This window comes from Bacillus rossius, chromosome 7 (genome assembly GCF_032445375.1).
Source record: "Bacillus rossius redtenbacheri isolate Brsri chromosome 7, Brsri_v3, whole genome shotgun sequence".
NCBI classification, from domain to species: Eukaryota; Metazoa; Arthropoda; class Insecta; order Phasmatodea; family Bacillidae; genus Bacillus; species Bacillus rossius.
In genome coordinates, this window is record NC_086335.1 from 72,553,187 (window position 1) to 72,579,769 (window position 26,583).

The 26,583-nt window shown below is 44.1% G+C and overlaps 1 protein-coding gene across 1 annotated transcript in view; it reads right to left on the minus strand.

Annotated features, from left to right (window-relative positions):
* Window positions 1-25,661, minus strand: part of LOC134534503 (serine proteinase stubble-like) — a 46,281-nt gene extending 20,620 nt beyond the window's left edge. Inside the window, exons 1-3 of the mRNA XM_063372981.1 lie at window positions 25,499-25,661; window positions 1,075-1,321; window positions 445-565 (exon numbers count right to left, since the gene is read on the minus strand). Coding sequence (XP_063229051.1) covers window positions 445-565; window positions 1,075-1,290 — 337 coding nt within the window. The 5' untranslated portion in view covers window positions 1,291-1,321; window positions 25,499-25,661. The remainder of the gene's footprint in view (window positions 1-444; window positions 566-1,074; window positions 1,322-25,498) is intronic.
* Window positions 25,662-26,583: the final 922 nt, after the last annotated feature.

The window sequence follows — 26,583 nt, forward strand, 5'->3', positions numbered from 1 at the left end:
AAGGTCACCGATTCCCCGGCGAGGGACCAGGAAAGAAGGTGACCAACTCACAAGCGAGGGACTTGGAAAGAAGTTGACCAATCCCCCTGTGAGACACTTGGAAAGAAGGTGACCTAATCGCCTGTGAGTGACGTGGAAAGAAGGTGACCTAAGCGCCTGTGAGTGACGTGGAAAGAAGGTGACCTAATCGCCTGTGAGTGACGTGGAAAGAAGGCGACCTAAGCGCGTGTGAGTGACTTGGAAAGAAGGTGACCTAAGCGCCTGTGAGTGACGTGGAAAGAAGGCGACCTAAGCGCCTGTGAGTGACGTGGAAAGAAGGTGACCTAAGCGCCTGTGAGTGACGTGGAAAGAAGGTGACCTAAGCGCCTGTGAGTGACGTGGAAAGAAGGTGACCGAATCCCCAGAGAGGTACTCGGGAACAGACAACACTCCGGATGGTCCTACCTCTGGGGTCTTCGTCCAGAAGGTCCTGCAGGCCGTGCAACTGAGAAGAGGCATGCAGCGTGCCAGGAACATCTGGGTCGCGGAACACCAGTCGAGGACTCCGGTGTCCCATCACGGGTGGCTGTAACACCACAAGACAGTCTCTCACTATCATGCAGACATATATGTGTCAACTACAGTTATTTGAAGAACACTACAGTTTCAACAATTGCACTTACATTATAGAAATAAACATATAAGGAATAAAATATTACATATAAGCGTGTATTTTAAAAATGTGTCATTTAATTTAAATGAGTCAGTTATGTTTATAAGCAACTTAAAATGTCTAAACACATCAGTACTTTTATATGTAGCCATCAGATTAGATTAACAATTAGAAAAACTCGAATGGTCTTACGTATCCAATTTTGTTATGAAAATAAAAATTTGACTCAAATTTGTGTTGGTTAAAGGAATAAAAATACACATTATTTAAAAGATTACTAGAAAAAATCGGATTCGATATTTTAAAGAGGAGATTATATCATAATTTTATAAATATACCTAAATATACAACCAAAAATTAAATCACAACTAACATGAAAATACCGAAAGACAATAATTAACAGCTAATGAAAGAGGAGAAACCTTGTGTCGCAGCGGCAGCCAGGCGCCGTGCCGGTAAGGCCCTGCACCGCCGGCCTGGTAGTAGGCTGCAGGCGGCGGCCTGGGGTACACGTGGCGTTCCCCGGGGGGGAAGCGCACGTAGCGTCGCTGGCGGTCGCCCCCGAGCCGAGTCCAGTTGCCATTCCGCGCCAGCACCGTGCCCAGGACCAGGCAGAGCGACCAGCCGCTCAGCAGCATGTCGGGCGTCACTGTCGTGACAGCCTGGCAGCTGCAACACACCAGCCACGGCGTCCCTGTTACAGCATGTCGTCACCACTGCCGCAGCTGCATCAGTCCACGCACATCTCTAGCATTCCTGCATGTCGGGCGTCACTGTCGTGACAGCCTGGCAGCTGCAACACACCAGCCACGGCGTCCCTGTTACAGCATGTCGTCACCACTGCCGCAGCTGCATCAGTCCACGCACATCTCTAGCATTCCTGCATGTCGGGCGTCACTGTCGTGACAGCCTGGCAGCTGCAACACACCAGCCACGGCGTCCCTGTTACAGCATGTCGTCACCACTGCCGCAGCTGCATCAGTCCACGCACATCTCTAGCATTCCTGCATGTCGGGCGTCACTGTCGTGACAGCCTGGCAGCTGCAACACACCAGCCACGGCGTCCCTGTTACAGCATGTCGTCACCACTGCCGCAGCTGCGTCAGTCCACGCACATCTCTAGCATTCCTGCATGTCGGGCGTCACTGTCGTGACAGCCTGGCAGCTGCAAACACAAGCCACGGTGTCCCCTGTTACAGCATGTCGTCACCACTGCCGCAGCTGCATCAGTCCACACACATCTTTAGCATTCCTGCATGTCGGGCGTCACTGTCGTGACAGCCTGGCAGCTGCAACACACCAGCCACGGCGTCCCTGTTACAGCATGTCGTCACCACTGCCGCAGCTGCGTCAGTCCACGCACATCTCTAGCATTCCTGCCTGTCGGGCGTCACTGTCGTGACAGCCTGGCAGCTGCAAACACAAGCCACGGTGTCCCCTGTTACAGCATGTCGTCACCACTGCCGCAGCTGCGTCAGTTCACACACATATCTAGCATTCCTGCATGTCGGGCGTCACTGTCGTGACAGCCTGGCAGCTGCAACACACCAGCCACGGCGTCCCTGTTACAGCATGTCGTCACCACTGCCGCAGCTGCATCAGTCCACGCACATCTCTAGCATTCCTTCATGTCGGGCGTCACTTCTTTGTTAGCCTGGCACACAAGCTGATAAACTGGATGTCGTGACTGTGACAGCGTAACCACTGAGACCAAACCAGACACAACATCTGTGCACTCCTGTAAAACATCATGTCGTGCATAACTGCTGTTGACAGCCTGCCCGCTGCAACAAACCAGCTGTCACTTCTGCTACTCCTGAAGACAGCATGTAAGGTGTAACTGCTGTTACAGTTTGGCAGCTGCATATAACCAGACACAACATCGCTGTCAAACCCATAGACACGCAGAACTGTCGACAGTTTTTAGTTAGTGTCATATTTAAGCAATTTTTTTATATTATCATTGATTTTTACGAATGTTGAAATTTTTTTTTCGGGAAATTTATTTAGTAATTTGTAACAGAGAAATACCTGTGTGATCTGTTTCTAGTAGATTTGATTGGCTTGGTCTGTATTTGGTTAGTACTTAATACTAGTATTATTATTTTTCTAATTTAAATAGTTTGATACCTGAAATGTTGAAAAATTATATCGAACATTTAAACGACTGCTAATTTCTTAATGGAGTAGAAGTCTAATTTTTATGATATAAATTTCTACAATAGTTTGTGCATAAAAAATTGAGATAAATGTATTTTGGTTTTTTTAAAAGAATGTTTAAATAGGGGCAATAATATTAGTTTATTAAAATACATATACAGCACCCCCTGCCAGTAGTTTGTTCACAAGTCACGAGAAACCACGTTGGAGAGGGTTACAGAAGCTGACATGGCGGCCAGATCTCGTCGTTGTTGACTCAGGAGAGGGGAGGGGAGGTAGGTTGTCGGCTCCATGATGATACATTGGAGTGGCCATCCCAACTGCAGAACCTGGGCAGTAGTGGTCCTCTGAAAACTACCAGAGTGATACTGCGCTTGCCATCCAGTGATGTATTCGTCTGCCTTCCCCGTCTCCTGACTTTCTTACCATTTCATCCTTCACCGTCAGTTCAAATGTCCATGTTTCGCTTTTTGTCCGGTGAACATATTGTTGTATACAATGTAGTCACTTCATTCCCACAAGAAATCGTTCTTCAAAATCTTAATGTAGGGATTGTAACTGGTCTTCGCAGTTCCTTGTATGTGTGTGTTGCGCCGGCCAGCGATTTGCCATGCAAGTAACCAGCTGATAGAACTTTAGTGATGGCGATTTAGAGGAATAACATTGCGTGGTGCACGTGATTTAGCGATCACCGATCCATCACTATTTTAAGAAACGTGAAGTCCGCGCCGCAAACTTTCGTGGAGCAAACTGTGTTTTTTTAAAGTTACAATTTTTTAAAGTTGCGATAATTTTTTTTGTGTTTAGGCTGCCCCAACGAGGCTGAATTTAAGTTGGAACGTTTTAAAGAAATAATAGGAAAAATAAGTAGGCTATACAACTATTGTAAATATATGTATTTTTAAATATGAAATTTATACATGCATTTGAATTTGTGCATATATATTTTACCCTGAAGTCGTACCAGTAATTTAAATAATCAGAAAAATCTGGCCATATAATTTTTCGAAAATGTAAAAAAGGTTTAAATTATTTTATATTTTTTTACTAATTTCAAATGTAAATATTAACGTATGCAATTTGAGAACCTTAATACTCATGTTCGGCGGTATTTTCTTTTTTATGTTAAAGTTAACAAAAAGTAAAAGCACCAATAAATTATACTTTAACCTTTTTATTTGTGTTATTTCAGTTATTACTATTGCTAAGTCCTTCTTAAATTTGCTGCTGCTGTTGTTTAAGACTCACGATCTTAAAAAAAGGGTGGCGTTCCAGGTATTTGCAGAGTTGAGAATATTTTTTAATGAATTTACTTTACGATGGTTGAGCCTCCGCGGATAAATAAGACTGTTCCTGGTAAGACGTGGGGACTGTCACTGTCTGTTGTCCCACCAGGGGATAGTGACAGTGCTACCTCTTTTAATGTGTTTCCTTTTTTAATGAACTTCCCAATGTCTTCCTATTTTTTAGTGTGCCTTCTTTTATGAATGTTGTTTTGACTCGTGTATAAATGTAAAAGGATCGTGTTTTGACTAGCATATTATTCGAGCGGTCGAGGGTATACAAGCGAGTCCCAGACGACAGGACTTTCAGTCCTCCTCTGACAGCTGTGCAGTGCTATCTCCTTAGTAAGTTACCTGACATTTAGTTAATGTTCCAATGTCGAGCTCGATGGACAGTTTACCACCGACAAAGCTGAACCTGATGGCATTAACGACGACCAACTTTCAGACCTTGATGGATTGTATACCACCGATATCGGGGACCCTGATGGCAGTGACTTCGACATCAACGCAAATCCCGTTGGCATCGACGACGTCAACCACGAATAACACGATGGAATGTGTACCATTTTTACCGACGACATTAAAGGAGACTTCAACAGACGTGGTTCCACCAGCAGAAGAGACTATAATGTCTGCAGTGCTGGCTTCAGAGGAAACCTCGATGAATGACGTTTCACCGTCGATGGAAATTTCAATAGCTGCAGTACCAACAGCATCAACGATGAGCACTGAAGGTGCATCTGCATCTGCCCATCATCGATGTCGTTTCTGTGACAAGATTTTTTCGAACAGTAATGGCCGTCGATACGAGAAAAAAGAAAGTGCTAATAATCTTTCAGCAAAATGTTTAGCTGTAAAAAGGGTCGCAAGCAATTTACAAGAAATGATCGGTTGAAAAGACACTTGATGACATGCAAAGGCCCTGCAACAACGATGTAGCGATGTGCATAAGAGTACACCGGGGATTGGTACAACTCCAGCAACATCAGTATCCGGTTCGGGTCTGAAAGGACCGTCTTTATTGACTAGATATCCTTGCGGCTACTGCCATATGTCCATGATGCACGAAGACATGAGTGGAGTAAATGCATGAAGAATTTTATCTCGTATGAAGTTTCGCTGCGGTAAGTGCCATGTTTGGTTTACTTGTATTGAGAATTTGAGAAGACACGCGAAAAACTGCTATGGTGAAGTCCATGTGCCTACTGTGGAAATACCTGCAGACATTTAAACTCCTTGGTTTCGGTTGGAGACTCGTATGCATGCAAGCACACAAGCAGATGAACAGCAACAGATTGCGATGATGCCTGGACATGAATCTAAACCCAAGATTATGCTCGGTGCATTACAGGTAAATTATAATGGATTCCACTTGGCGAAATCTGCATTTCGTGGAATTTTGAAAGTAATTAGGTAAAATTGATTAATTCTGCACAACATGAAATTTTAAATAAGAGGAAAGTACCTGCTATCTACATTTTTTTTACACTTGGTAAATATTTGCATCCTAGGAGTGTGGATGGCTTTATAAACCATTCTTCTACTACTCGCGAATGTAGTAGACGAGTGGTGCAGCCACATGTAGTAGCAGAGCTACACAGACGCAGGTGTAGCATATTAACATGCAGTGGCTGATTGTGCAGTCGCAAGTGGCAGCAGAGCTTTAATTGTGAGCAGGGATTGTGCAACTCAGCAACTGCATGTGACTGCGGCAGAGACACGGAAGCTCGCCGAGGTGGCAAGGAAGGAGCTAGGCGCCCCAGGATGGACGAGCTAGCTGGCCATGCCTCGAGCCTGGCTGAGGTGGCAAGGAAGGAGCCAGACGCCCCAGGGTGGACGAGCTAGCTGGCCATGCCTCGAGCCTGGCTGAGGTGGCAAGGAAGGAGCCAGACGCCCCAGGGTGGACGAGCTAGCTGGCCATGCCTCGAGCCTGGCTGAGGTGGCAAGGAAGGAGCCAGACCCCCCAGGGTGGACGAGCTAGCTGGCCATGCCTCAAGCCTGGCTGAGGTGGCAAGGAAGGAGCCAGACACCCCAGGATGGACAAGCTAGCTGGCCATGCCTCGAGCCTGGCTGAGGTGGCAAGGAAGCAGCCAGGCGCCCCAGGGTGGACGAGCTAGCTGGCCATGCCTCGAGCCTGGCTGAGGTGCCAAGGAAGGAGCCAGGCGCCCCAGGGTAGACGAGCTAGCTGGCCATGCCTCGAGCCTGGCTGAGATGGCAAGGAAGGAGCCAGGCGCCCCAGGGTGGACGAGCTAGCTGGCCATGCCTCGAGCCTGGCTGAGGTGCCAAGAAAGGAGCCAGGCGCCCCAGGATGGACGAGCTAGCTGGCCATGCCTCGAGCCTGGCTGAGGTGGCAAGGAAGGAGCCAGACGCCCCAGGATGGACGAGCTAGCTGGCCATGCCTCGAGCCTGGCTGAGGTGGCAAGGAAGCAGCCAGGCGCCCCAGGGTGGACGAGCTAGCTGGCCATGCCTCGAGCCTGGTTGAGGTGGCAAGGAAGCAGCCAGGCGCCCCAGGATGGACGAGCTAGCTGGCCATGCCTCGAGCCTGGCTGAGGTGACAAGGAAGGAGCCAGACCCCCCAGGGTGGACGAGCTAGCTGGCCATGCCTCGAGCCTGGCTGAGGTGGCAAGGAAGGAGCCAGACGCCCCAGGATGGACGAGCTAGCTGGCCATGCCTCGAGCCTGGCTGAGGTGGCAAGGAAGGAGCCAGACCCCCCAGGGTGGACGAGCTAGCTGGCCATGCCTCGAGCCTGGCTGAGGTGGCAAGGTAGCAGCCAGGCGCCCCAGGGTGGACGAGCTAGCTGGCCATGCCTCGAGCCTGGTTGAGGTGGCAAGGAAGCAGCCAGGCGCCCCAGGGTGGACGAGCTAGCTGGCCATGCCTCGAGCCTGGCTGAGGTGGCAAGGAAGCAGCCAGGCGCCCCAGGATGGACGAGCTAGCTGGCCTTGCCTCGAGCCTGGCTGAGGTGGCAAGGAAGGAGCCAGACCCCCCAGGGTGGACGAGCTAGCTGGTCATGCCTCGAGCCTGGCTGAGGTGGCAAGGAAGCAGCCAGGCGCCCCAGGGTGGACGAGCTAGCTGGCCATGCCTCGAGCCTGGCTGAGGTGGCAAGGAAGCAGCCAGGCGCCCCAGGATGGACGAGCTAGCTGGCCATGCCTCGAGCCTGGCTGAGGTGGCAAGGAAGGAGCCAGACCCCCCAGGGTGGACGAGCTAGCTGGCCATGCCTCGAGCCTGGCTGAGGTGGCAAGGAAGCAGCCAGGCGCCCCAGGATGGGCGAGCTAGCTGGCCATGCCTCGAGCCTGGCTGAGGTGGCAAGGAAGCAGCCAGGCGCCCCAGGGTGGACGAGCTAGCTGGCCATGCCTCGAGCCTGGCTGAGGTGGCAAGGAAGCAGCCAGGCGCCCCAGGATGGACGAGCTAGCTGGCCATGCCTCGAGCCTGGCTGAGGTGGCAAGGAAGCAGCCAGGCGCCCCAGGGTGGACGAGCTAGCTGGTCATGCCTCGAGCCTGGCTGAGGTGGCAAGGAAGCAGCCAGGCGCCCCAGGGTGGACGAGCTAGCTGGCCATGCCTCGAGCCTGGCTGAGGTGGCAAGGAAGCAGCCAGGCGCCCCAGGATGGGCGAGCTAGCTGGCCATGCCTCGAGCCTGGCTGAGGTGGCAAGGAAGGAGCCAGACGCCCCAGGATGGACGAGCTAGCTGGCCATGCCTCGAGCCTGGCTGTGGTGGCAAGGAAGGAGCCAGACCCCCCAGGGTGGACGAGCTAGCTGGCCATGCCTCGAGCCTGGCTGAGGTGGCAAGGTAGCAGCCAGGCGCCCCAGGGTGGACGAGCTAGCTGGCCATGCCTCGAGCCTGGTTGAGGTGGCAAGGAAGCAGCCAGGCGCCCCAGGGTGGACGAGCTAGCTGGCCATGCCTCGAGCCTGGCTGAGGTGGCAAGGAAGCAGCCAGGCGCCCCAGGATGGACGAGCTAGCTGGCCATGTCTCGAGCCTGGCTGAGGTGGCAAGGAAGGAGCCAGACCCCCCAGGGTGGACGAGCTAGCTGGTCATGCCTCGAGCCTGGCTGAGGTGGCAAGGAAGCAGCCAGGCGCCCCAGGGTGGACGAGCTAGCTGGCCATGCCTCGAGCCTGGCTGAGGTGGCAAGGAAGCAGCCAGGCGCCCCAGGATGGACGAGCTAGCTGGCCATGCCTCGAGCCTGGCTGAGGTGGCAAGGAAGGAGCCAGACCCCCCAGGGTGGACGAGCTAGCTGGCCATGCCTCGAGCCTGGCTGAGGTGGCAAGGAAGCAGCCAGGCGCCCCAGGATGGGCGAGCTAGCTGGCCATGCCTCGAGCCTGGCTGAGGTGGCAAGGAAGCAGCCAGGCGCCCCAGGGTGGACGAGCTAGCTGGCCATGCCTCGAGCCTGGCTGAGGTGGCAAGGAAGCAGCCAGGCGCCCCAGGATGGACGAGCTAGCTGGCCATGCCTCGAGCCTGGCTGAGGTGGCAAGGAAGCAGCCAGGCGCCCCAGGGTGGACGAGCTAGCTGGTCATGCCTCGAGCCTGGCTGAGGTGGCAAGGAAGCAGCCAGGCGCCCCAGGGTGGACGAGCTAGCTGGCCATGCCTCGAGCCTGGCTGAGGTGGCAAGGAAGGAGCTAGGCGCCCCAGGATGGACGAGCTAGCTGGCCATGCCTCGAGCCTGGCTGAGGTGGCAAGGAAGGAGCCAGACGCCCCAGGGTGGACGAGCTAGCTGGCCATGCCTCGAGCCTGGCTGAGGTGGCAACGAAGCAGCCAGGCGCCCCAGGATGGGCGAGCTAGCTGGCCATGCCTCGAGCCTGGCTGAGGTGGCAAGGAAGCAGCCAGGCGCCCCAGGATGGGCGAGCTAGCTGGCCATGCCTCGAGCCTGGCTGAGGTGGCAAGGAAGGAGCCAGGCGCCCCAGGGTGGACGAGCTAGCTGGCCATGCCTCGAGCCTGGCTGAGGTGGCAAGGAAGCAGCCAGGCGCCCCAGGGTGGACGAGCTAGCTGGCCATGCCTCGAGCCTGGCTGAGGTGCCAAGGAAGCAGCCAGGCGCCCCAGGATGGGCGAGCTAGCTGGCCATGCCTCGAGCCTGGCTGAGGTGGCAAGGAAGCAGCCAGGCGCCCCAGGATGGGCGAGCTAGCTGGCCATGCCTCGAGCCTGGCTGAGGTGGCAAGGAAGCAGCCAGGCGCCCCAGGATGGGCGAGCTAGCTGGCCATGCCTCGAGCCTGGCTGAGGTGGCAAGGAAGGAGCCAGGCGCCCCAGGGTGGACGAGCTAGCTGGCCATGCCTCGAGCCTGGCTGAGGTGGCAAGGAAGCAGCCAGGCGCCCCAGGGTGGACGAGCTAGCTGGCCATGCCTCGAGCCTGGCTGAGGCAGGAGTGAGCATCGTTTGCGGCCTGCACGTGGGGAAAGTGCGCGCCTTTCTCTCGCTCGTGTAGTCGCTCCGAGGCGTGCACGCACTTTCATTTTCCAACATCTTCCCTCCTCTTTCACCAAGCCGCGAGCCTGGCGTGGCGACACCGCTGCCCGTGAGACCATCCTCTTTGGCGCTGTCGAGTGCTTAGTGGTGGTCCCACTGCCCGGCCATTGCTGTCCGCGCTCCCTGCATTCTCATTGGGCTGTCGAGTCTCCGTCTCAGACATCGCTGTTCACGCCAATAAATATAAAAAAAACAGAGTTTTGGTTGAAATACGAATAGGTCGGTCTTGTTGTGTGAAAATAAACATAAAAGCATAAGATAACTTTTTGATTTAAGTCTTTGTGCATATTTGAGCGACTTCATAAACCTAACGGTTTCTCATTTTGTTTTAGAATGTATGGATTTTATGATTAAACAATAGTGTTAAATTATTGTTCTTTGTAAATCTATCAAATAAAGTAATCCGCAACAATATGCAAAGGATTAAGTTAGAAAACACTATATTTTCAACAGTACATTTATCTATGCATACATATAGTTTCTTGAAATGCCACATGAACACGAAATAGTGCCATAACCTGGCGAAGTCTCTTACATTGCGTTAATATACATCGGCGTTACTAATCACTTCATCGTTTACTGAAAGACAGTTCAGTAGTGGTGTAAATTTATTTTATTAAATTTTGATTTTTTTTCCAACCCATGTCTCAGGATTGTAATAATCATATTAACTGCCCACTGACCACATTAAAATTTTTATGAAAGTACTGAGAACAAGTGTATGAACTTCTTGTGTAGGTACAGCCTGGTGTCGGGGAATGTCGTAAAACAATTAAATGCAGTTTCTCAGATTAAGCTTGATCCATTAAATATGCACTAAAATAATAAAAATATATTAACTAAAAAATATGACATACATTTTGGTCCTTATACTAGGCATAGTAATATAAAAGTATTAATGTTAAAATAACCATATCAAAATTGCTTAAAAAATATCAAAAGAAAAGAGTAAAACAATCAACAAGTAATCTAATTAGAATTATTTAGGCCAAAACTAAGGCACAATTCGGAACTGGTTCTATTATTAAGCTCAAATAACCAGACTGGACCAATGTTTTTAATCGGAATTATATTTTAAAATAAAGTGATAAGAAATGACGGTGCTTTATTTTGCCAGTTTATTTAATGCTGCTGAAGACTATCAAAAATTTGTTAAAAAAAATTATAAAATATTGGCTTCATCATTTTGATATTTTTGGTGTCACGTGGTATTCAATTTTACAATTTTTAAAAATTTTAAAACATATATTTGTAAAGATATTTTCAGTTTCGATATGAACTTGAGCAACAGCTACTGACAGTTTTTAAAGAGTAAATAGAAAGCACAGAGATAGGAACCTGTTTGCACATGGCGGTGTCCTGCTGGGTACAGATCTTGTGAAAGCTGTAGTGTTGCGTTAACACTTAACATGGATGATGTTGACATTTCACAATACCAACACTGCGCGCATCTAACAACACAAAAATGTATCATTTGCTGTATTCTAAGAAAGATTTTCTTCAATCTACATTACTACCATTCCGATAGTATCCACCTCTAAACAGGACACAATATTTTATCGCAAAGAGAAGACGCGCCGACCCCCAGCAGCGCCCCCTGGCTCCCACGTGGACACCGCGGGTTGGGGGGGGGGGGGGGACATCGGCCCCAAGAGAGCGCCAGGGTGCGCCAGGGCCTTAAGGGGGCAACACCCCCGGGGCCCGGACAACAGAGAGCTCGCATTTACCTCGATAGCAGCGATGATATGTGATATACTCTTTTCACATTTACAGACGCGGTCTCGGTAACTTTGTATAAGCAAATCTGCTTGTCTGTAAAGTCGGTTTACGGACAATAGTTTAACGTGACGTCATAACAAAACATTGATGAAATGATTTCATAATTTTTGAATAAAATTGAATCATTTTTATTGAATTATCACTATTTTGTATGGATACAAAGAAGGAGTGAAATGAAATCTACAATTTAATTGATAAATTTACTTTTATTTGCACTCATTATTTCAGATATGTTTATTACTTTAACGAAGAGATTATTTTAACTATAAATTTTATACATGTTTGCTATTTAACTTCAAGATCGTCGAGAATGTTTTACGCTTTTTCGCAATTACACATTTAACGACGAAGTTTGTTCGTTGTGAAATTAAACGTAGAATTTAATAAAAATGCCCTTGCAGTTAATAGAATAAGTACCTATTAGTAAGTTTAAGAAATAATTTCGGCTTTAATCTCCAACCCAGACGCACGTGGTGCGCTGGGGCCGAGATTAACATTCGTCGAGAATATTTTACGTTTTTATGTCTTCCAGTGCTCAAAATGATATGCAATAAATTATGGCCCCGGGCACGAAATTTTATTTATAATTCATTAATAATAACGCCCCTCGCAATAAACAAAGGAAAATATGTATTAACGAGTGTCTGATTGTCGCGGAAGCGGATAGATAGCGCGATTCGTTCGGTTCACGTCTGTCACCGTAGATGGCAGCACCGTAGGGGAATAATACTATTTAGTTTTTATAATACGATTTTATATCAAATACGCATCCCAAATACACCAAACTTATTTATAATGTGTTACAATATTTTTTAAAACATTGTGCAAAAGATCCCGGGTGTAATTTCAATTATTATGTGTAACTGTAAAACACAATTGTTCGTACAAAAACGTATTTGAAAATTCAACATTACTTTTAAATAACCGTACCGATTGTGCTGAAAATCGGTGGACGATCATTAAATTACATAATATTAATAATTCAAACAACGAAAACATGATTGAAAAGTCAAATCGATGGTTGTTCCAATCGAGTGGAAGAGAGATAGATGCGGCTCAAGTGTACAGTGAGCGTAACGGGACACATCGTAGTGGGACAATGTGCGTTACGGGACACTTCTTTGTGCATGCAGCCGGCTTTCATCGATTTATTAACGTTGTCACGTCAAAAAGTTGTGATAGCAGACTAAAAGGAGAGACAAGATATGTATAAGATTTGTAAAATATTTTGTTTCATGTTAGATGAGAAGGGGGCTTGGTTATTGCTTGGCAGCGGACTGTTAAAAACCAGATAAGGCCATAAAAATATGCCGGTAATATTTGGATGTTGTGCGAGGGAGATGTTATTTGAAGAAAATGAGCGGAACAGTTTTTTTTTACAGCCAGTAACACAGATTTATTTACGCTCCTTGATTTTTCTACTGTGTTCATTCGGTTTTAGCGATTACGGTGGGCACAACGCACTCATAGTTACTGTAAAGCAAAATATTGTTATATAAATATGTATGTGTGTGTTGTTGTGTGTATTTTTTTTTTTTTATCCAGTTCTCTCCAATTTGCTCGGAACATTAATTAAAATATCTGCAAGTACAAAGATCCAACTCTCAGGCAAGATATAGTCGCGTGTATCGCTTAAAGTTCAGATAATAAATAGGGTATATAAAAACAATATTTGTTACGTGAAATACTAAATATACACATACCTATTCAAGAAGAAGTCAAGTATCTTAAAATAACTCACAAGCAAAATATTTCCAAATCTATGCTGCAGCCTCTCAAATTGCTCAACAAATTAACAGAACTAAATATTACTAATTTATTTCCGAATGTGTGAGTTGATCTGCGATTATTCTGCGTACTTCCTGTTTCTATTTCTCAAGAAGAAAGATCTCTCAGTGTTCTTAGCAGAATAAATATATATCTTAAATTAACACTGGGTCAACAAAGACTTAATGATCTAGGAACATTATGTAATAAATCAAGACTTACGCGTAGATTGAATTTTGATGCTACTGTTAAAACGTTCGCTGATACAAAAGCAGGAAAAACTAGTTTTTAATAATTACTGGTTATTAGTTAGGTTGGTATTAAGTATGCTATATTTTAAGTTGTTAGTATTAATCAAATTGTTAAGTTTGAAAAAGAAATTTTTTTTGAAAAGGCATAAGTACAAAAAATTATGTTTTATTGAGAGAAAAATATTATAACTTTTCTTAAAATTTTGTAATAATTCACTTAGTGTTGTCCTGTTTATACAGCATTGTGATCTCTGAAGGGATTGCAGACTATTTGATTTTTTTTTAAAGCGAGGGGTTCGAAGAGTTGTGTATTAAGTAACAGGGAGGGGCCTCCGGTCCCTTTATTCCTCCGTGCGACCGGGACTGCTCGCGAGCCGCGGGCAGTGAGTCACTCGGCTGTGAAAGTGAGGGGTCATGGTTGCCGGAGGTAGGCGGATGTCCGTGTCCGCAGCGCCACTTCTTCCAGCTCCGGCATCCTCGCTTGTTTAGCGCCACTCATATACTTCCCCATTTATCACTTCTTTTTTTAAATGTCGCATCTTTCTAATCCTGATGCATTACTAAGAATGATGGTTGTTTTTCAAGGATGTAGACGAGCTAGGGGCATGCAGTGCACAGACTGGCAAGGCCATTGAGCATGAGGGGGAACTGCAGACTGGCTCTCTGCGCAAAACTAACGAGCACAGACAATGCTCTCAACAAACAAACAGGCGATAAGAGAGTGCACTTTCTCCTGCATGCTCAGTGCGACATCTCTGCAGTGAAACGCCAGCACTGTAAGACGCACGTCATTGTGTGCAGAGTTCAGCTCCAGAGAGACTCCTACACTACAACTAACATCTGTCGGGCTTAGCTCCGCTGTCCTAGCACACTGCCCATTAATTCAGCCAAGGATTGAAGCACTCTAGTTTACATCACTGCTTGTTCTTCGCCTAGATTATTATTGTTAAATAAATGGAATTAACCACTTATATAAAACTTTTTAATATAGTTTGTAGTATTATATAAATGATCCTCCTGCGCCATGCTTCCGCAGGTGATGTCATCTTGGATTGTGGAATTATGCCCGCCATCTTGGACTGGGACGTTACGCCCGCAATCTTGGATGTGTATAACATCATCGTTGCACATTTAGTGCCCACCGCCATTTTGAATTATGAAGTAACAGTTGATTTTTTTGGTTACGGCCGCCATCTTGAAAATCAGTAATTAATATCAAAAAATCGGGAAAGTTTTAAAAATTAATAAAATATTAATACTTATATATAAAATTTAAAAAAATATTATTTTTAAAACGCACTTACATCATGGAGTCCTCGGTTTGAACCTGTGAGGGCAAAAAAAAAAATGACGACAGATCCTTTCTCCACGGAAGTCACTGACAGACAGACATCTATCTCACTATTTATGCTAAAGTACATATATCGCCATCTAGTATAATGTCACGTCAGTCATTTTGTTGTCTGCTGGAGGCCGCCGCCTTGTTTTCGTCTGCCAGAGTGATCTGCTGCCATGTTAGTATAATTTTTATCCACTAGAGTGCTGTAATAATATTTTACTAATGTGGCGCCCGCAATCTGGAAATTTGGAAGCCATCGTGGAAATTAGTAATTATTAAGCTATAATTCCGGGAAAAATTCCAGATTGATTCAATTAGTTCCTGTCCTCGGTTCGATACTTGACTGATGCAAAAAGGTAATTTTAGGTTAAAAATACTCGTATTCAATAAAATATGGTGAAGAGTCCTAAAATCAGCTTAGTTTCCTAGCCAACCAGCCAGTAGTAAGTCGATGAAGACATATTGAAAGCCATCTTGAAATTTCGTAATAATTAATATAGAAATTCGGGAAAAATTCCAAAAATCATCAAAAAATCACTCATTAAATTACTAATTTTGTCGATCGATAGCCTTCCTCGGTTCAATCCTGGGTCAATACAAAAAAAATTAATTAAAAATCGCATTATTGTAACATAATGTTTATAAAATTTTAAACTTAAGCAAGTGTTCCTGCAGACGTGTAAGATTTATGTAATAAATTATATTTGTAAAAAAAGTGCTGTTTTTTTCTGGAATCTGTTACCCTTTAAGTTACGACAGTTACTATATACGGGTTTATGTTGCTACACGTGAGTCCGCTATCTTTACATCACATTTCCGTTCATCGACTTCGTTACAATGTCACGAAATTTTTCCTCTCAAATGCCGTATAACGAGAGCTTAAGATGTTTTCACATCAAAATTTAAAAAGATCTTCCACGCCAAAGATTTTGTAATAAAAAAAATGTGCAGAAACTTTGTCCAAACTTGATTCTGAATTTTAATACTGACTTTCGATATCACCGAAATAAGTAAAACATTTTGCAACAGTTACTTATAATCTAACTTAGATTTTTGTAGTTACGTAATTACAGTTTTATTATTATTATTTAATTCTTGATAGACTTTATTGTTTTAAAAAAATATATAAAAACAATTTCTGCTCGTTTTGCTATTACTTTAGAGAGTAAAATATTAGTTGCTAATATAGACTCTCTATGATTGCGCCATATATTTGGACATAGGATAGAGTTTCACCGCTGAAACTGAAAATCTAGTGTATTCTAAGCCAATGGTAAACACCGCATGAGTATGCGATCTGCGATTGGTCACGGTAGTAACAAGAAGTAAAAGAAGCTAAAGAAGTAGCCAAGGTCAGAATACTGGCTTCCCCTTACATACAATTTGATAACATCTAGTCTGGTGATTAAACTTTCCGGAAAACAGTGGCCTCTTAACTAACATGTCTCTCACACGGCACTAAGGTCGAGCATGCAATATCCCTCACGAGAGCCGAAACATTCTGCGTGGAGACACGTAGTGATTTCCTAGCATGTTCTGTGTAGTACCTTGTCTTGTATGTGAGTGAGCTGTAAGTATCGCCTGTTGTTGCCACGTAACTTCTTGAACATGTACATGGTCATGTTTTGTTAGTGAACCAATAGTTATCATAATGATTACTTTTACTTGTAAATATTTGAACAATTTATGAACATAAAGTATCATGAAAGATATTTTAAAAATAAGTTATTTTTTTTCTTGAATGTATGTTTTTTCTTAAAGCTTTCTGTAATTAAATTTAGTCTTTGGTATTCTATGGTCATGCATGCAGTTATATTATGCCAATTGATTTTAGTCTGACCCCAATCAGTTACAGGAACTTGACCCATTTGACCAAGACAATCAAAGCACCGCTGTTGTACATATTTTCGTTTGTAACTCCCATGATTACCACTCCTTTTATACGTTTTTATTCCAAATACAAGATTAAAACCACTTTTGAGTGTTTATAAACTCTCTTGGTGCATACATTTATGTATTACTTTATCGATACCTATTGATGGAGTACTTTAATTTTTGTTCAGGGAACAAAAGAAAGATTCTGTTGATTATGATTTTAAATTAAATGGGCTTTTTAAATTGTCTTAAAAGACAATTATCATGACAGCAAAGAGTAAGTAAATTTGGTTAATTTATTAGGTGATGGAAAACGTCGGTTGAAATTAATGACAGTGAATAAGTTCGCCTTATTTATAAAACTGTTTAGTTAACAAAACGCTGGAATAATCGAATAAATTCGATGTATCTGAAACCAGTATGTTGGAGACTGCAAGAAAGTGTGGAATTGTAGTTAGGAGACAATGACGAGGAGGTCAGAGATCCTCCCTGCAAAAAGCCTTGCTACGCCACTGGCCGGGAAAGCTGACTGCGGACTGACGCCTCGTAACTAGTGTCCCACTTTCACTGACGCGGTGAATAGCAAAGGGAACAGGAGTTTCGGCAGTGAACTTAGCAGTGAACCTAGGTAGAAGCAGTGAACTTTGCAGCGGCCCAGGGGAAAAAAGGTAGAGGCAGTGAACTTTGCACTGGCCCTGGGAAGGTGGTAGAGGAAGTGATCTTTGCACTGGCTCTGCGAATAGAATGCAGTAGAGTCAGAGAACATAGCTGTGGCCCCGGGAATAGAATAGGGAAGAGGCACAGAACCTAAAATTAGTACAGGCAAGTAAAGGGTATAGAGGCTGTGTCTTGGAAGTGACATCTGGAAGGAAACGAGATAGAGAAAGTCAACTTTACAGTGACCCAGGAATGGAATTGGCATAGGGTATAGGTAGAATTTATAGTTGTGGCCCCGGAGATAGGGTATATACGTACCTATTCAACGATAGGTAGATATCGTAGAACTGGTCCATGCAAGGAAAGGTGGTAGAGCCGGGACAGCGGACATAGCTGTGGCGGGACAGTGAACAGAGCTGTGGCGGGACAGCGGACATAGCTGTAGCGGGACAGCAGACATAGTTGTGATGGGACAGTGGACAAAGCTGTGGCTGGACAGCGGACATAGCTGAGATGGGACAGCGGGCATCGCTGTGGAGGGAGAGCGGACATAGATGTGGCTGTACAGTGGACATAGCTGTGGTGGGACAGCGGACATAGCTGTGGAGGGACAGCGGACATAGATGTGGCGGGACAGCGGACAAAGTTGTGGCTGGACAGTGGACATAGCTATGGAGGGAGAATAGACATAGCTGTGGCGGGACAGCGGAGATAGCTGTGGCGGGACAGTGGACATAGCTGTGGCAGGACAGCGGACATAGCTGTGACTGGACAGTGGACATAGCTGTGGCGGAACAGCGGACATAGCTGTGGCTGTACAGTGGACATAGCTGTGGCGGGACAGTGGACATAGCTGTGGCAGGACAGCGGACATAGCTGTAGCGGAACAGCGGACATAGCTGTGGCTGGACAGTGGACATAGCTGTGGAGGGAGATCGGACATAGCTGTGGCTGTACAGTGGACATAGCTGTGGCTGTACAGTGGACATAGCTGTGGCTGTACAGCGGACATAGCTGTGGCTGTACAGTGGACATAGCTGTGGCGGGACAGTGGACATAGCTGTGGCGGGACAGTGGACATAGCTGTGGCGGGACAGTGTACATAGCTGTGGCAGGACAGCGGACATAGCTGTGGCTGGACAGTGGACATAGCTGTGGCGGAACAGCGGACATAGCTGTGGCTGTACAGTGGACATAGCTGTGGTGGGACAGTGGACATAGCTGTGACAGGACAGTGGACATAGCTGTGGCTGGACAGTGGACATAGCTGTGGAGGGAGATCGGACATAGCTGTGGCTGTACAGTGGACATAGCTGTGGCGGGACAGTGGACATAGCTGTGGCAGGACAGCGGACATAGCTGTGGCGCAACAGCGGACATAGCTGTGGCTGGACAGTGGACATAGCTGTGGAGGGAGATCGGAAAAAGCTGTGGCGTTACAGCGGACAAACCTGTGGCGGGACAGCGGACTTAGCTGTGGCGTTACAGCGGACAAAGCTGTGGCGGGACAGTGGAAATAGCTGTGGCTGTACAGTGGACATAGCTGTGGCGGGACAGTGGACAAAGCTGTGGCAGGACAGCGGACATAGCTGTGGCGCAACAGCGGACATAGCTGTGACTGGACAGTGGACATAGCTGTGGCGTAACAGCGGACATAGCTGTGGCGGGACAGTGGACATAGCTGTGGCGGGACAGTGGACATAGCTGTGGCAGGACAGCGGAAATAGCTGTGGCGCAACAGCGGACATAGCTGTGGCTGGACAGTGGACATAGCTGTGGAGGGAGATCGGACATAGCTGTGGCTGTACAGTGGACATAGCTGTGGCGGGACAGTGGACATAGCTGTGGCTGGACAGCGGACATAGCTGTGGCGCAACAGCGGACATAGCTGTGGCTGGACAGTGGACATAGCTGTGGAGGGAGATCGGACATAGCTGTGGCTGTACAGTGGACATAGCTGTGGCGGGACAGTGGACATAGCTGTGGCGTTACAGCGGACAAAGCTGTGGCGGGACAGGGGACGAAGCGGCAGACAGTGGGTGGTCTTACCACGGCGACCTACAAGAGCAACGAGCGCAACAAGAGATGCCTCGTCCCACCCACATCCTAGTGACAATTATAATTGCATTTCGGCTCTTCGCCCCCTTGTGTCCGACCCGGAACTGCACCTGAATTCAAGTCGTGGTCTATGAGCGCAGGGGCTCATTATTCACGAAACCTGACCTTGTGTGGTGAAGATTTGTTGGCTCATTGTTATTGCTTGTGAGGCAAGAGTGGGCGTTTAAAGTTAAATGTTTCCATGTACCTTTAAACAAAAAATATATGAAAATATGCACATTTGAGCTAAACAAAATGTTTAGTATATTTACTAGAGTAAGTAACCTTAATAACCTATGCAAAAATATCTTTGAATCATAGACCACAGTTCTAAGTGCTATCAACGATATAATTTTTTTGATAATTATCAAGGAATGGTCACGATTTGGGAGATTCCCTTCGGGATGAGACGCCGTGTATTTGTATCATACATTTGTTAAGCCAACTACGAGAAAGAAACCTTTGAAAATTTGAACACATTTATATATAGGTAATTCTAACACTAGCCAACGGCACAGCTGCACAGCTGGTAACGCATTTGCTTGACGCCCAGACGCTCTGGTTAACAGTTTTGCTGACGGCCATATTTTCTAATAATTATATATTAGGATCGACTATTTAAATATATTACTTTTTTCGACATAAATAATATTATTTAATTCATTTATTACTTAATATATTTTTATTAGATATTACTTGATGTTTAAATTAATTGTAATAATTCAAACGTCGTATATAAAATAATCATGGCTGTAATAAAAAGTTATAATTTATAATTTTTATTACTCGTGTCATTGTAATGTTATTAAAAGTTGTAAAATGTTCCATTTAAAGAGTTACAAAACCATTCAGTTTAAAACCAGTTTTTACCTGTACTGAGCAGATGATTTTTTTAATAAATTTCTACGTTTTCCATAGAAAAGGATAATGTGGTTATTTTTTCTGCTTACCCCACAAATGCACAATTTGTTTTTTAGTTTAATCATTATTTTTTCTCTGCTAGCTCTGAACAAACATGCCAGTTTATTATTGACTGAATAAAGTATGTTTAACAAAATTTTTATGTAAATATCTTTATTAATTGTGTAATATTATAATAAATTTGGATTAACAATTTACTTATGATAATAAACATCCAAGTACTTGTTTGAAAAACCAAAACGAAAGTCAGTATAAAACTTATTAAAAAAATTTAAATTTTCAATTATCATAAGATCTATCTATAACTTTTACCCTATTATACTCATCATTTTATATTTTAAAATCTGAATTATAAGTGCAATTTAAATATAATGTAATATAAAATGATTTTTTGATAAATAAAAAATAATTATATTTGTAAGCATTAAAAAATTGTTTTTTCTTGTTTACGAAACAAACGTTACAGCGAGAATCGAAACCCGTGTGTCTGGATAGAAAGCAAGTATGTTACCACCTGGGTCGCTGCGAAATGAAAATTAACTAGTATTCAAAATGTGCTAAAATTTCAAAGGCATTTTATTCGGAATTGGCTGGCTAATGTGCTTTATTATTTTAAGGGAAGAACACCTTAAAAGTATACTATTAATACACCGAGTCTGAACCCGAAGTGAATTTCCCAAGTTGTTTCCTTACCTTGTATGTGATGGATTAAATTAAGATAGAAAAAATTAGTACATGAGTTACATTGATTAATTTCAAAACTTATAATATAACAATAATTTTTTAACAATCGTGTAAACATAATTTTCGAGAGGTTCTCGTAAACGTGAATTACATTGACATAAAATTAACCTTTTAATACAGACATTTATTTCATAATAAAATATGCCTAGTTAAATTATGTCAGCACTTTTTATAGTAATCAACGAGTATCGGACGAGAACGGTTGGTGGAAGTTGTTCGAGCCATGAGATAGAGGCAGCCTGCAGTCCTCGCATGGACCCAGTCACAGCGACAAGTTTCCGGTACTGTTACTGCTCTGCTATTGGATAAGATGTACGAGCCATGAGCTAGAGGCAGCCTGCAGTCCTCGCTTGGACCCAGTCACAGCGACAAGTTCCCGGTACTGTTACTGCTCTGCTATTGGATAAGATGTACGAGTCATGAGCTAGAGGCAGCCTGCAGTCCTCGCTTGGACCCAGTCACAGCGACAAGTTCCCGGTACTGTTACTGCTCTGCTATTAGATAAGGTGTACGAACCATGAGCTAGAGGCAGCCTGCAGTCCTCGCTTGGACCCAGTCACAGCGACAAGTTCCCGGTACTGTTACTGCTCTGCTATTGGATAAGATGTACGAGCCATGAGCTAGAGGCAGCCTGCAGTCCTCGCTTGGACCCAGTCACAGCGACAAGTTCCCGGTACTGTTACTGCTCTGCTATTGGATAAGATGTACGAGCCATGAGCTAGAGGCAGCCTGCAGTCCTCGCTTGGACCCAGTCACAGCGACAAGTTCCCGGTACTGTTACTGCTCTGCTATTAGATAAGGTGTACGAGCCATGAGCTAGAGGCAGCCTGCAGTCCTCGCTTGGACCCAGTCACAGCGACAAGTTCCCGGTACTGTTACTGCTCTGCTATTGGATAAGATGTACGAGCCATGAGCTAGAGGCAGCCTGCAGTCCTCGCTTGGACCCAGTCACAGCGAAAAAGTTCCCGGTACTGTTACTGCTCTGCTATTAGATAAGATGTACGAGCCATGAGCTAGAGGCAGCCTGCAGTCCTCGCTTGGACCCAGTCACAGCGACAAGTTCCCGGTACTGTTACTGCTCTGCTATTAGATAAGGTGTACGAGCCATGAGCTAGAGGCAGCCTGCAGTCCTCGCTTGGACCCAGTCACAGCGACAAGTTCCCGGTACTGTTACTGCTCTGCTATTAGATAAGGTGTACGAGCCATGAGCTAGAGGCAGCCTGCAGTCCTCGCTTGGACCCAGTCACAGCGACAAGTTCCCGGTACTGTTACTGCTCTGCTATTGGATAAGATGTACGAGCCATGAGCTAGAGGCAGCCTGCAGTCCTCGCTTGGACCCAGTCACAGCGACAAGTTCCCGGTACTGTTATTGCTCTGCTATTGGATAAGGATCAGCGTTGATTGTTTAAATATTAAAACATTCTTATTCAGAAATATTTATTATATTTTTCCTAGGGTTTATAACGGTCGCCTGTTAGTACAGTTTCATGTTTATTCCTCGGATTATAGAGAAACACAACTTTAATCTGAATCTCAATGCATAGCTTAACCGAATAATCTAACCTGGAGTTCTTAAAAGTTATGTTATCACCAGGACGATACCTATTGTTGAAATTACTGTGAAAAATCTGAGCCGTGGTAGTAATATATATATATATATATATATATATATATATATATATATATATATATATATATATATTAATTTTTCCGAATCTGTCGTGGCGATGAAAACATTATTAAAGCATGATTTTTAAGATAATATAAATTAAATGATTGAATTAAATAAATGAAAAAATATAATGCCATTTAATTTGAATTAAATTAATTTTACGGACATACGCCATTTTTTATTACACTGTATGTAATAGATTAACGTTTATATGACATACAAAGTAATCCAGCAATGGTGAATATCCAAAAATTGTTTTAAGGCAATGATCTCTTTGCAAAAATTATTCAGGGATGCCATTCTTTTGGTTATAACTTTTTATCACTAATTTTAAATGAAAAATAATTAATTAAAAACCTTACATAAATATTAACAAATACAATGTAATTATTTGAAGAACGGGACTTTAAAAATAGTGTGACGTCTTATTGTGTGTAGTATATGGCCGATTCATCAATTCGTTAGTAAATAAATATTAATTTAAGTGAATATTGTGATAGGTTTTCGACGGGCGATGCGACGCTAGCCTCTGACGTCACGCCGGCTCGCAGCTTTCAGAGCGCGGAAACTGGCAGTTGTGACAGAGACGCTGGTTGGCTAGCGGTCTGTGACGTCACTGCACGACACTTGTCAAGTGGGGCGCTGCCAAGACTCGCCACACATTTTACTGCAGCGGTGGATAGTTATATGATAATTAATATATGCATTTTAATTCTTAAATGAAATAAGTTTTAGACAAGATTATTTTCAAGAACACAATAATTTTTTTCTACGAAAGATATATTTTTGAAGTAATACATTTTTTACTCACGTTGTGAAAAAATGATGAGAGTTAATTTTTATGTTGCACGCGCACTATGTAACATAATTTGAACAGGATGAAAAAAAAGATGCATACAAATAAAAATTAAGTATGTTCTTTTAAATATTCTACGTTAGTGATTGATATTGAATAATGGTCGACATCATGGAAACTATTTATATACTGTGAATATAAGTACAAAGTATAAATATTATTCTGAGTATTTATTTTAAATAAATACTTCATATAATTTATTCTTTACAAACCATATTTTTAATATAACCTCAATACTTACGTTATTTTATTCCTTTTGATTATTTGCATGAGCAAAAATTTCGGTTTTTTACACCAATTAAGTTTAACTTCTAGCGCGGTACATAAGTACACGCTCTAATTTTTTATAACTTGCTGCTGATTTAGCCGACACGATGTGTTCATATTTGTTGGTCCGAACTAAGTGGATTTATGGAAGGATTAATTTACCTTTATCTTTAACTTAAGTACTTATGTATCTAAGACACGTTTGTGTAAATATTATAGTTATATTTTATCCGTTTAAAAATAACAGCGAAGACAACCTTTCTGCTTGTGTGTATCCATGTGTCAACCGACCTGGATAAAAAATTTTATGTAGGAACATTTTAGCTCCTTATTTAACTTTTAAACAATTGGTAAAAATTTGTTGTTATAACACTATCCTATTACATAGGCTATAATTTATTTATGGTACAATAACTTGCAAATACGCATCGCATCCGATACTTCTGTATACCAAATGTTTTATAAATTATATCTTATAACAAAATAAGATATAGATTGCCGAATTATATAAAAGCTGTTATTTGGTGATTTTTAATATTTTTATGTATACCATAGATTATAAATGTTAACTTTTTCATGCACTGTGCCTAGTCCAGAAATATGTACCATTAATCAGTTATTCTTCTAAAAATATAAATAGCAAACTATCATTCCATAAAAAATTGGATCACATTGTTATAACTCTTGTATTCATATCAGGCTACTGCAACCAAACAAAGATAAATTATATACAATCCACTTTAAGCTCAATTTTAGCCTGTTAGTTAGCCTGCTTGTTTTCACGAACAACGAATATTAAATAATATGAATTCAAAGGTTTGCATATCTATCACGGTTCTGCGTTAGAACGGCGAGAGAGAGAGAGAGAGAGAGAGAGAGAGAGAGAGAGAGAGAGAGAGAGCGAGAGAGAGAGCGAGAGAGTAAATTTATACCATGCGCAACAAATTGTGGTCATTCTTATTTCAAATGAAATAATTACAGAAATACACCATCTACAAGGCCCAATAATTCTTGAATCCTTAAAATTTGTCATAAGAAATCAAAATTGCATAAAAAACAAATAATAACTAAAATTTAAGCAATTTGGTAAAATAATAATATATTATTGTTACGTTTTGTTTTTAAAGCTATAATATTACGAAGCTTGGTATTTTGTGTAATTTCTAAGACAAGGCCTTGTTTTAAATAGTTTCGGGGGTTGGTGATTCGATTTAACGTTTTGTACTTCATAAACTAGTCTTACTTGTGTTTAACAAGAGTCGAAATGTACGGCGTGAGTTTAAGCCACGTGTAGAATACAAATTTATAGAATATCTTCACCGCCGTTACCAAAGTAAATTAATTATAATTTTAATCACAATTTCATGCAAACATAACATTAATGATTCAAAATAATAACTTTAAATTTTAAAATAATGCTTTATACGTACCTTTATAAACATATTTTATTAAAACTTACTGTTTTACAAAATAGTGTTTTATAAATTTAAACCGTGTCTGTGTAATAATATATTAATTCAATAATGCACTTATGAAATCAACAAGATAAAATTAAAATATTGGTGATATAGTAGTATATAATTTGTATTATTATTAAACCAAAGTTCAAAGAACGAATATATTTAACTATAAAGATACAAAACTACTTGGGTGGACAGAATGCCACCAGCACTTCGGCCACTACGAAGACAGGCATGCTTGAGCTGGAACTGGGTGCAGCCAGACTCACCTGTGGAAGGTCCAGGGTACCTGCGCTGCGGCATGGCCTCGACCGCTAGAAGGGCTCGCCGCAGCACATGTTACACGACACTCGGGGTTGGTTGACCTTGAGGGCCAGCTGCCTGCGGCGAGAGTCTCGGACGGTCCTGTGCCGCTGCCGCCACCTCCTCGCCGAGACTGGCGCTACGAGCTGCGTCCACTGCAGAGCTTTCTCCGGCGACTCCCGGCGCGTCTCGCTTTCTTCCCCTACCCTCTCCCTTCCACGGCACTCTAGTGCTGGGCCCACCTCAGCTGTGTCTGCCACACTGGGGCCCCACACTAGTGCCGCTCTGACCAGCGCTCATCACCTCAGCTGTGTCTTCCATACTAGCACCCCTAACAATCCTCCAACCACACTAGTGCTGGCCCTCTTCAGCTGTATTTGTCACCTTCAACCATGTAGTGCGCTCATCACCTCAGTTGTGTCTGCCACACTGGGGCCCCACACTAGTGCCGCTCTGACCAGCGCTCATCGCGTCAATTGTGTTTTTAATATTGGGTACCCTACCAATCCTCCAACCACACTAGTGCTGGCCCTCTTCAGCTGAAGTAGTCACCAACAACCATGATGTGTGCTCGTCACCTCAGCTGTGTCTGCCACACTGGGGCCCCACACTAGTGCCGCTCTGACCAGCGCTCATCGCGTCAATTGTGTTTTTAATATTGGGTACCCTACCAATCCTCCAACCACACTAGTGCTGGCCCTCTTCAGCTGAAGTAGTCACCAACAACCATGATGTGTGCTCGTCACCTCAGCTGTGTCTGCCACACTGGGGCCCCACACTAGTGCCGCTCTGACCAGCGCTCATCGCGTCAATTGTTTTTTCAATATTGGGTCCCCTACCAATCCTCCAACCACACTAGTGCTGGCCCTCTTCAGCTGAAGTAGTCACCAACAACCATGATGTGTGCTCATCACCTCAGCTGTGTCTTCCATACTAGGACCCCTAACAATCCTCCCCCACACTAGTGCAGGGCCCTCTTCAGCTGTATTTGTCACCATCAACCATGTAGTGCGCTCATCAACTCAATTGCGTCTTCTATACTGTCACTTAC